General features: G+C 30.8%; 1 protein-coding gene across 1 annotated transcript; it reads left to right on the top strand.

Moving 5' to 3' along the window:
- The first annotated feature begins 1,641 nt into the window (after positions 1–1,641).
- Positions 1,642–10,183, top strand: LOC117925875 (protein trichome birefringence-like 43). The gene is made up of 5 exons (XM_034844985.1): positions 1,642–1,987; positions 3,371–3,542; positions 8,662–8,837; positions 9,369–9,527; positions 9,617–10,183. The coding sequence occupies exons 1-5, from the start codon at positions 1,710–1,712 to the stop codon at positions 9,915–9,917; spliced, it is 1,086 nt and encodes a 361-aa protein (XP_034700876.1). The 5' UTR covers positions 1,642–1,709; the 3' UTR covers positions 9,918–10,183.
- The last annotated feature ends 2,345 nt before the right edge of the window (positions 10,184–12,528 follow it).

Genomic DNA, 12,528 nt, shown 5'->3' on the forward strand with positions numbered 1-12,528 from the left:
TTATCGAATAATATTTAATGTAAATTAATAATCAGTGTATACTTATTTATATATATATATATATATATATTCAACAAAACAATTTTAAAATATTTATTATATTTATAATTTCATTTTAAAAATTTTTATTTTAGATTTTCAAAAGTTTTGATTAATTTTAATCCAATCGATATTTTGTATCAAAATATCCGTTGAAATATCTCCGATATATCCGTAAAATCGAATTATTGATATATTCATAATTGCCAATATTTTTATCCTTGATTCTACTTAATTGTTTGTATGTTGTATTGTAACCAATATTGTTCATATGTTGAATTTAATCAACACAAGGCTTGAGTTTTGAATAATTTATCAAAATAGGCAGTTTGTATTGAATAAAAATAAGAAGTTAGGTGAGCAGAGACAGATCCATTTGTGCAGTCGGCGTGCCCTTTGGTGTTAAGAAATTGAAGTTTATTACGCATTGTAATCCAACTTAAGAGACTTTCCAAGCTGTACTTATGATAAGCACAAAGGCCCCTGCCCATTATGAAATTTGAATCTCAAACTGGTGGTTGAGGTTCCCACATGACACACCCACTCTTCTCATCCAACTCTTATCTCTTAAACGCAGCGTTTCATGGACCCACCAATAAAATACATCTGCCAGGATCAAATGCCACATCAAATGAACTTTTGACTTCTCATTTGGGTTGGGGTTGCCAAGACGCCAATACATCTCATCTTATTCCCCTAATTAAACAACCTTTCTAATTTTTATATATATATCACAAAATATTAAATTAATTCTCATATTTTTACCTTTTTTTTTCTTTTATTTATTTAAGTTGGTGAAGCTGAAATATTAAAAGAACTGCATGCATGCATAAATAGATTTAATCAATGTGTAGCAAAATTGTATTACATGGCTAAGGGCAGGATAAAAACTTCCTCATGGCCAAATATATGGGTGAAGATAATTTGATTCACCCCATCTCTTCTAATATTATTGAAATGAGAGAGAGAGAGAGAGTTTCTTACTTATTTCATATTAAATTTCATTAAATTTATTATTAATTTCAGTATAAATATATATAGAAAGAGAGAGAGAGAAGGAGAGGTAACGACGAGAAAATAGATTAGCTTAGTAGTAAAGAGTGATAGAAAGGATTAATGGTAATTTAATACAAATTTAAGTCAATTATTCAGTTACGTCTGAAACGTCAGCAAGTACTTATATCAAAATCTAAGTTTTTAATCTTTTTGCATTCCTATACAAAGTGGTAACTGATAATAAAGACAAATGAATGATCCAAAAATAAAAAATAAAATAAATCTTGTATGATTTCGATAGATTGGTCATAGGTTTCTAAAATTTGTTGTGGTGATTGGACTCAAAGATCGTGGCTCATTAGTGAAAATTATTTTATCATTCACGAAATTGAAATTTGTAAAATAAGATGTCATCATAATATATATATATTTTTTTTTGGTAGAATGAAAATAGTTTAATATTGGTATGGCGCAGCATTTGTTTAACATCCTTGTCTTGAGAGGAACTCAAGACCCACCAGCCCAATTCAGCTAGTTTTCACAAAGGGCATCCAATAGTCATCAACTCATCATGTTCCATTCCCTTTCATTTAGCCATTATATATACAACGATACTCTCCTTAATCTCTCCCTCTCATATTCTCTTATTCAAATCTCCACTTCTTTTCTCTATCATGGGTGCAAATGCCATTGGTATTGCACTACTGACGCTTCTGTGTCTGGGCCAAGCTCATGGAGATCACCACTCTCCCAATGGGGTTGGTGGGGCTATGAAGGAGAAGAAGAAGTGTGATTATTCCCAAGGGAGATGGGTTTACAGTTCTTCGTATCCTCTCTACAAATCATCAGACTGTCCCTTTCTTGAACCAGAGTTTGATTGCCAGAAGAATGGTAGGCCAGACAAACTCTATCTCAAGCTCAGATGGCAGCCCACTTCATGCAATTTACCAAGGTATGCTTCCCTCTTCTTCAATTCTGATCTTCAAAGAAAAAAGATATGCTTATTCATTCATGGAAATATTATGAGTAACCTAACTGTTTCAGAAATCTTGGACTTGTTTAGGTTTTGTCTTATGTTCTTCTTTGATAATGTGGTCCGGACCCAAGGGTCTGTTTGTTGTTCAAAAGACTGGTAATAACTCCATATATTTTAGAATTAATTTCATAATAATAATCTTTCAATGGAGAAAATTAAAACGGCAACCTTTCCTTGGCTTTGAACAATATTAATTTTGAAATTAATTTTTTTTTCATCGTAGGTTTTTTCTTGGATGAAACCGTGGGTGTTACCAATTTCTTGCAAGTTTCCTCAATATGTAGCATGTGGACTAATGGATTTTCTTATCATTTCATAGCTTAAAGAATTTAAGTGGAATCTGGTAGGTGTGAGAATCAAATAATACTTGCTTAAGATTTTAAGTTTCCACCAGGCCTAAATTATTTGTCTTGAGAAAGATTCTTATAAAATATGTACATGACTTGCCTGTTTGAAATCGACTTTTCCCATTCCAAGCCAATCAACTTGCATAATGGGATAAACTATAGTGAATGGACCACTGCCTTCCTTCCCACCCACCATCTGAGCTTATCATCTCTTCCAATAAGTAGCTTTTTATAGATATATCCTTTAATAAATATTTTTCTAATGATTGATCAGAGAAAAAGAAAAACTGTTTTAAATAAAAATAAAATATATATATATATATATATATATATATTTAAATTGTAAACCCTTAAACTATATTTAATTCCAGGAAAGTTTAAACTATATTTAATTCTTGGAAAGTTTGAAAGAAATTTTGAGGGAAATAAAATAAAGAAAAAAAATAGAAGACAAAAAAAATAAAGAAAAATAAAAAATTAATTTAAAATTAATAAATTACTTTTAGATATTATTTTATATTTTTCACTTATTTAACTCTTCTACATAAAAATTAAATAATTTAAAAATATATAATTTTTTTAATAGTTTTAATTATATTTGTTTTTCCTTTGTATTTTTTTTATAAAAATAAATAAATATAAGAAAATCATTTTTTTAATATTTATTTTCTTTTCCTAATATTTTTTGGGAATCAATTGCAAAGCCTTAATTAATTGTAGAAAGATTTTTGTAATTTTAAACTCAATAATAACTTTCTATTTTATGGAAAACTTTATGGATCTAGAATTACTTTCTAAGTGAAGTAAAAGATGGAAGAAAGAAAAATAAGATGAAACAATAGCTTAAATACATTTATTTATGAAACCCTAGAGCTTGAAGATCTTTGAAGATCAAAGTTAGACTAATAAATTGACTTTTAATAAACACAATCTTTAATTCTTTTTTATGCAGCTTCAATGGAATTGATTTTTTGAGAAGGAATAGAGGGAAGAGGATCATGTTTGTGGGGGACTCACTGAGCTTGAATCAGTGGCAGTCACTCACATGCATGCTTCACACAGCTGTGCCGAAGGCTGCCTACTCATTGAGAACGTGGCAAGGCCTCTCCACATTCAAATTCCCAGTGAGACTGTCTCTCTCATTAATTCACCATATTTTCTTAATTAATCATATTTGTGATTATGTGCCTTTAATAATTTACTTAGGGGCTCATATATTTATTTTATTGCCAACCATGTGACAAGAATTAACTATCAATGCGTGTGATGCTTGCTTTAGCTGGATGCATGTGATGGACACATGTGAAAATAAGTCAAATCTGTCTTGCAAGTCGGTGGGGAATGGTTTTTCTTCCTCTAGTTATTGGAAAATATGGAAATTTTGTTAAGTTGAGAATCTTACAACCTAGTCCTTAACTTTTTTCTTTTTTTCTTTTTTCTTTTTTGAATATAAAATTATGATCCATGTTATGACTAAGTTTGCATGCCATGTGAGAATAATTAAATTATTCAATTGGGATGTTGGTTCTTAGAGGGAAATTAAAAAATTATGTTTGAAGGTATAACCATTATAAAATGATACGTTTGGAACCAAGAGAAATTATTAATTGAATAAAATTATTTATTAGTTAATAAATAAATAATTTATTAATGTATTGATGTATGAATATTTATTAATTTAAAGAATATTATGTTTTTATTATATAATACTTGTATATGTATGGGTTAAAAATTCAAAAACAATAGACGTAATCAAAAGCTAATATATAAAAGGTTTAAGAAAATTTAATAAAAAAAGAATAGAGAAACTGGATAAGATGTGGTGTTGAAGAACATAGAGTAAAAATGTAAAGATGTTTTTTAATTTTTAGAATTTAAAGAACAGAATTGTGCAAAGAGCTCTTTGTACAAATTGCACAAGTGACATAGCATAGCTTTATTCTAACTTCCCCCACAAGTTCAAGGTCTAGGAAGAACTGAGAGTTTGGAATTAAGACTTAGGAACTGTTAAGTAGGTAGAGGCTTGGTCATAGCACCTGCTAATGGATGAGTAAAGGACACAAGTTGGACGATCAATGACCATTGAAGCACTCGATCATGCACAAAATGAAAATCAATTTCCACATGTTTGGTATGAGAATGCAAAACAAGGTTCATAGCCAAGTAGGTGGTACTTAAATTGTCTCATAATATAACCAATGTATGGAATAATAGAAACCTTGAGCTCATGAAGTAGGAATTGAATCCAAACTAATTTAGAAGTAGCATTTGTGACAACTTGGTATTCAAATTCAGTGTTGGACCAAGAGACTACCTTTTGTTTGCTAGCGGACCAAGTGATTAAGTTATTTCCAAAGAATACATAATAGCCAGTAGTATTTTTGTGATCATTGGAGCAACTAACCCAATCTACATCAAAATAAGGAAAAAAACCCAAAAAAAAAATGTTGCAAAAAGAGTAAGACCATACAGTGAAGAGCCTTTAAGATATCGAATGAATCATTTAATAGCCTGTCAATGAGTGTTAGTAGGAGCATGCATGAATTGGCATAGTTTATTGACAGCAAAGGAAATCTCAAGATGAGTAATGGTGCAATATCGCAAAGCTCTAATAATACTTCTGTACGGAGCAATGTTTGAGAGAGAAGTGTCATCTTTAATAAAGAGCACTAATGTAGCACAGGTTTTGAATCAGCTATTTGAGCTTTAGTTAACAAGTAAAAAATGTATTTATGCTAACATAGATGAATATGAGATCCAAACCTGGTTACTTCAAGCCTTAAGAAGTAACTTAAATCATCTAAATCTTTTAATGCAAAGCATGAATCCAAATGAGAAATAAGTTGTTAGATTTGAGAGGACTTATTGCAAGTAACTATGATGTCATCTACGTATACTAGAAATACAATCATGTCTTTACCATTGATGTAAACAAACATGGAAGAATCGACCTTAGATTAGTGAAAGCCCCATTGTAGTAAGGCATCACTTAGTTTATGAAACCAGGTATGAGGTGTCTACATGAGTCCATACAAACTCGTGAAGTTTGCAAACATGCTTAGGAAGTTGAGACTCACAAAACCAAGGGGTTAGGACATGTATACAACCTCATTTAGGTCACCATTCAAGAAGGTTGTTATGAACATCTAGTTGCTTTAAGACCCATCCTCTACTAAGTGCTAAGGTTAGAATAATTCCAATAGTGATAGGTTTGACAACAAGGTCGAATGTCTCGAAATAATCAAGACCATCAGTTTGATGAAAACCCTTTGCAACAAAACGAGCTTTGTACTTATCAATGAAACCATCAAGACCATACTTTAACCAATAAACCCACTTGCAACCAATAATCATATTTGCACCAAGAGGTGGGGAGACCAAAGTTCATGTATTATTCTTTAAAAGAGCATGAAACTCATAGTGCATACCATCTTGCCACTAAGAAATATTGGTAGCTTCCTTATAAGAAAATGGTGTAGTATTGGTAGAAGAATGAGCCAAAAATAGCTTGGGTTTAGAATGACCAGTTTTGAAACATGTAAGCATAGGGTGATAATTACTAGGAGAGGATTGTAATGGAGTTATAATAGTTGGTAACTCAGAAGGGTTATCAATGGAAGAAGGGATTGTTGAAACAATTGGAGTGTTTGGAGATAAATGAGGTGCAACGGACATACCATAAGAAGAAATTAAGATCAGATGGAAATATTAAGGTTAGGGTTAAGTGTAAACGAGTGAATTGTGAATGAGATAATGATGACAATGATGATAAGGTAAAAAGAAAATCAAATTCATTGAATGTGACATGTCGAGAGATGTATATCCGACCAATGTTGAGATCAAGACTAATAAAATCTTTGTATGTAGAACTTAAGTTGAGAAAATAACAATGATGAGAACACATCTGTAGTTTATGAGAGTTGAAAGGTCTAATAAAAGGAAAGCAAGAGGAACCAAAGACACAAATAGTGGAGTAATTTGGTAATCAATGATATAAACATTCAAAAGGAGATTTTTGAGCTAAAAGAGATGTGGGAAAATGATTGATGAGATACACAACAAATTGAAAGGCATAAGGCTAGTATTTGAGAGGTATAAAAGCATGAGCAAGAAGGTTTAGGTCAACCTCAACTGCATATTTGTTTTTACGTTCAACCCTTCCATTTTGTTTAAGGGTTGAAACACAAGAGAGACGATGAAGAATATCAAATTGAGACAAAAGAGTAGAGAGAATATGATATTCCCTTCCCCAATCAGATTAAAAAGTGGGGATTTTAATGCTAAACTAAGTTTCAACCATTATTTTGAACTGAATGAAGCATTTGGTAGTCTCATCTTTGGAATTTAAAATATATATCCAATAAAAGCGAGTGCAATCATCCATGAAAAGTAGAAAATATTTAACTATATTAATCGAATTAATTGGTAAAGGTCCCCAAAGATTCAAGTGCACTAATTCAAATGGTTTTTTTGCATGAGAAGTAGATTAAACAAAAAGAAGTTTATGGCTCTTAGGAAATTGACATGAGACACAAAAATTACAAGAGCATATTGTAGGTAAAGAACAAAGCACTAAGTGCTTTATTTATAATAGGCAAAGCAGGGTGACCTAACCTATTGTGCCATAGTAGTGCATTATTAGTGGGAAGAAAAGTTATATTAGAAGAAAAACAAGATACCTTAGAGTTGGTAGTATTGCTCTAAAGACTCTTTTGTGGAAACTTGTAAAGATCACGATCAATTGGTTCTTGGAAAAGAACCTTCTTTGACAACAGGCCTTTCACCACAAAAAAAAATGATGGATGAAACTCAAGTAAAGCATTATTATCAGCACAAATTTTTTAACACTAATTGAATTGGTGGAAATCAAGGGAACATGAAGAACATTGCTAAGGTGAAAATAACAAGAATTAGATTATAAAGAAGTGGAACCAATATTAGAATGGGAAGTTCTTTACCATTTCCAACTACAACCTTGTGTAGACCCACAAATGGATTAGAGTTCTATAGATTCATAGCTTTAGAGGTTAGATGATGTGTAGCTCCAGAATCCATGTACCACATAACATCACTAAGTATAGACGGAGTTGTGAAGTTAGTGAAGTAGTAGGATTGGACTCAATAGCTTGGTAATTGTGATCAAATTGATGATAACAATTCAGTGCAATATGACCAAATTTGCCACATACCTAACACTGTGGCTTGTTCATATAATTACCACCAAAATTTTGAAAATATGGCCTTGACATTCCTCTGCCACCAGAATGTCCTATTTGATAGCAGAAATTTTGATTAGGGCCTTTGCCACCATGACCCATCTAAAATTACCAAAGTTGTTTATCAAACCTTGATTTGTGCATGGTGGGCAACTGAAATTGCCATGAGGGTTGTTTTGATATTACTTTTGATTTTTTTTGGCTAAAATTGTTTTGGACATTTGTCATATTTTCCTAAATTAAAAAGATCTCCTCTGTTGAAGTTTGCTGCTCTAAACAACTTTCATGGGCCAATAAGAGACTATTGATATCATCAAGATTAAGTGCATCTGTGCCAAAGGTGATAAAGACAACAAATGAATTGTATTCATGTCCCTAACCTCCAAGAATATACATAATCTAATTTTGTTCAGTAACAAATTCTCCAATTGCAAAGAGATTATTAGCGATTTTCTTGATTTTGAGCAGATATTCAGACATTAATTGTCCACATTTCTTTGCAATTTGAAATTGTAATCTTAGTTGCATAATCCTAGCCTTTGATGCAACTAAGAATTAAAAACTATTTTATTTTATAGATTAGTTATTAAAAATTAAATTTATTATACTTTATTATATAATAAAAAATTTATATTTCATAATCTTAAAATATGGGCATAAGCCCTAAGGAAATAAGAGTTTGTTTGATAGTGATCGTATGAAGCGTTTTAATCCTTCTAACACTTGAAAGATAAAAAATTTTAAGTGTTAAAATTATTATAAACGTTTCATATAATCACTATCAAACGCACTTTAATTGTCATATACGACTAATTAACCTATGAAATCCATAATACGAAACCCTAAAATTCTTCTCCCTCCATGTGCAACTTTCTATTGGAAAATTTCTTATCTATTTCAAATTGATTTTTTAATATCAAAATATGCGTGTAATTCCTGTCAATTATTTGCATCAAACTTGATTAATTTCCATAACTTCAATTCTGACCACTAGTGTGTTCTCACTTTCTATCCCATATATTTGCAGGCATACAATGTTTCGCTAATGCTGTGGCGTGATGCACTTCTGGTGGATCTAGTAAAAAAGAATGGCACACGAGTTCTAAAACTCGACTCTATCAACAGCGTAAAACCATGGAAAGGGATGGACATTCTGATATTCAACTCATGGCATTGGTGGCTTCACAGCGGAAGACAACAACCGTGAGATATCTCTTCACTTACTTTAAATTGTAAAATTTGATAAAGAAGTAAAAAAATAGAAATAGTTAGTATTATTGTGCTATTTAATTATTCATTTATTTTCTATAAATATATTTTAAAGCATCGGTTTTCTTTTAAATCTCTGTTTGGAAGGTGTTTCAAAAACAGTTATGAAAAATAGTTTTTAAAAATTATTATATGATGTTTCATAAAATAAAAAAATGTTTTATGTTTTCTAATTATCAAACATATTTTCTATTTTTTTATTTTAAAAAACATAAAACTATTTTTAAAAATAGTCATCAAACAAGACCTATAGATTCTAAAATGTGATTAAGTCAAATTAGAAAATATAGATCTATAATTGAAAGTTGGGTCCAAAACACTCTTAGAAGTTGCTTTCCCTCTTTAACATTTAGCAAGCTTTCTCAAGCAGGGTTTTACTATCTTTAGCATGACTTATGCTGTTTAATACAACCGGGCATTACTACCTTCAAGACAATTTACAAATATCTTTATTTTGTTCTGCAGATGGGATGTTATTCAATACAGGAGAAATACATACAAAGACATGAATCGCTTGATTGCTTATAAGCTAGCAATGACAACATGGGGTAGATGGATAGACTCCAATATAGATTCTTCCAAAACCCAGGTTTTCTTCCAAGGCATTTCCCCAGATCACAGTAGGTAAGTTTGGTTTACATACTAAGATGTACATATATCAAAATGAAACCCCATATGAACAATCATTAATTCTTCTACATAAGTTGAATCAGTGGAAGTGATTGGAATGAGCCAAAGGCGACCTGCAGAGGACAAACAAGAGCAGTGCAAGGCACAAAGTACCCAGGAGGATCAAATCCAGCACAAGTTGTTGTAGAGCAAGTTCTGTCCCAAATGTCGAAACCAGTTTATTTGCTGGACGTGACAAGTCTTTCACAGCTAAGAAAAGATGGGCATCCTTCAATCTACGGGTATGGAGGCAAGCGTGGGAATGACTGCAGCCATTGGTGTCTTCCTGGAGTTCCTGATACTTGGAATCAACTCCTATATGCATCCCTCATCCACAAAATTTGATGTGTTAGTTGAGGAATAGAGTTGGATGAGTATCCTTTTAGGTGGCTTGTTGAGGGTGTTTTATAATGTGCCACCGAGGTTATAATGAAACAATACTAATAGAGATAAAGTATATAGGATTTTATACCTTTGGTAGCCTCGTATATATATAGATACCTATATACATAATCTTAAGGCCAAGTCAAGGCCAATAAACAATGTCTTCTGCAGAATCATGTGGGATAAGCAATCAAATAGGTTTTGTGATCAAGAGAATTATTCTTCAATTTCTCTTGTTTAAGGTTGGACTAGTGAAAATCCATCTTCTAAAAGGAGAATATTTTGTTTTTAATTAACCCTTTGATTAAAAAAATAATAATTACTCAGGAACATGTTCATCCTTAATTCAATTAATTAGTGGCTTAAAACCCATAAATATGAAAAATAGTACTAAATTAGTCATATTAGAAGTCACACTCCTTTCTTGATACTTGAAACCAATATACACCAACTCTTTTTCCAATAAAGATAAGACTAGATAAAACCAAGATTGGCTTGAAAATAAGCTATATTTGTGAGTTCGTGTCTTGATGTATGGAAGGAACCACCTAAAGGGGGTTGAATAGATAGTCAAAACTTTTATTCCCAATTTTAATTGTTGTTCAGATTTATGATAAGTAGATTTAAATAATGAATATCAAGAAAACAATTGCAAACAAAAACACTGGGTATAACATGGAAAAACCACATATAAAGTTTCATAGAAACTCTGTGGTTGTAAAAAACTACAGGCAAATGACTATTAATAAATCCACTAAATATGAAAGAAATTGTAAACATATTTACCTAATCCAAATGACATATATGTATGAATGTATGTATTAATCAACATTTACACAATTTTTCACGTTCTTGATGCAGCATTTCGTACTCCTTAGAAGATACCTCATCACCATACACTAAGGCTTGCACCCTTCCATCCTCCTTTTTACCAAAACCCCCTCTTGAAAGCTCTCAAAGATAGAGGACTAGGGCAAATAGAATGACTTTATGATTCACATTCTATTTTCAACTTCGAAAAGTCTTCTATTTATATCAAAACCTTAAGAGATCATTTTAGAGACCTTTTTAATAAAATTTTACCAAAATATTTTTAAAAACTCAAATGGTTGAAAAATATGAAGGAAAATGATCAAGCATTCGAACGTCTTGAGATGAACTTTTGAATGCTAGAGGAGCATTTGAATGTCCCTCAGGGGAATTTGAACATTCCTTATGTGAGATTTGAATGTTTGGATCCCATTTCATGCACTCAAATTTGTTTTTCAATATTTTCCCCAAAATTTCCCTTGTATATATGTGTTAGTTGTTCATTATACTCTATCCAATGTATATATTGTGGACCTACATTTTTCACGTACGTCCTCACTCAATAGAGAGACTCACTTTTTAGTTAAAAACTTATTTTTGTAAAAGTTGAAATCGTCACTTATTTTTATTTATTTTTAAAGGAAAAATAAAATAAGAAATAAAACATTAAGAGTAACTCTCTATTTGGAAATGCATATCTTTGAAAACATGAGTCTAAGTTTGGAGTCAGGTTACCTATTGAGAAGGTACCATAAAGTAACATCCATCTAAGTCCAACTAAAGGTTTCTATTAATTAAATTTAGGTAACTATGACAATTGTTTTATAAACGAGTAAATATCAAAAAGCAAGAAATACATAATAAGTTAAAGCATTATTAAAAATTATTCAAACAATACATGCATACTTAGAAAATCAAACAACAAAAAGAGAAAATGAGCATACCTTGATAATGAGCAAAGTGTTTTCATAAAATGATAAATATTAGCTTAATACTTAACAATGATGAATATAAACAATCATGATACATCATACATAGCATGAATCAACCCAAATCACAAATCAAAGATCAAGAATGAAGTCAATGTATAGGCAAAAATAGATACATCATAAATGCATATGCAAAAAATATGCCCAAATAAAATATTTAAAGTGATATAATGAAATAAAAAGATACATACCTGAAATGTGCAACATGCCCTCAACATAAACCAAGATTAAAAGGACTCACAATTGTACATAAAAAGGTGAATTATCAAGAATGGGCAAAACCATTAGGGCAAAAATGAAGTGTTCAAAACATAAATTACAATAAAATATTTAGACATAGTATTTTATCAAAATAAAAATTTGTCAACATTTCCAAACTGTCTAAAACGCAACCTAAGTTGTCAAAATAAATTAATCAATCCTCAATTAATCCAAATTAAATCAAATTTATCAACACTCTACGGAACATTTAACATTGGTCAGAACAAGGACACTTACAAAATAAATCCTTAAAAAAAATCTAGAGATGAAATTTTATCATGAAAAAAATTGGACAACATTTTTCTTATGTCTAGATTACCATACAAAAATCCAAATTATTTAATCACATGTATATCAATACCGGATTTCATTACATTAGGGATACTATGCAGAACCATCAACATACAATCATAACAGAGGTGCTTGCAAAACAAATCTTAAAAAAAAAAAAAAAAAAAAAAAAGAACTTAGAAGTGAAATTTTATCAGGAAAAAAATTAGACAACATCTTTA

This window comes from Vitis riparia, chromosome 12, assembly GCF_004353265.1.
Source record: "Vitis riparia cultivar Riparia Gloire de Montpellier isolate 1030 chromosome 12, EGFV_Vit.rip_1.0, whole genome shotgun sequence".
Lineage (NCBI taxonomy): Eukaryota > Viridiplantae > Streptophyta > Magnoliopsida > Vitales > Vitaceae > Vitis > Vitis riparia.

Bases quoted from the DNA above. Each gene is read 5' to 3' on its own strand.
- LOC117925875 (XM_034844985.1), top strand. From the start codon at position 1,710: ATGGGTGCAAATGCCATTGGTATTGCACTACTGACGCTTCTGTGTCTG. The intron at 1,988-3,370 runs GTATGCTTCCCT...TTTTTTATGCAG, and splicing joins ACTTCATGCAATTTACCAAG to CTTCAATGGAATTGATTTTT. The intron at 9,528-9,616 runs GTAAGTTTGGTT...AAGTTGAATCAG, and splicing joins ATTTCCCCAGATCACAGTAG to TGGAAGTGATTGGAATGAGC.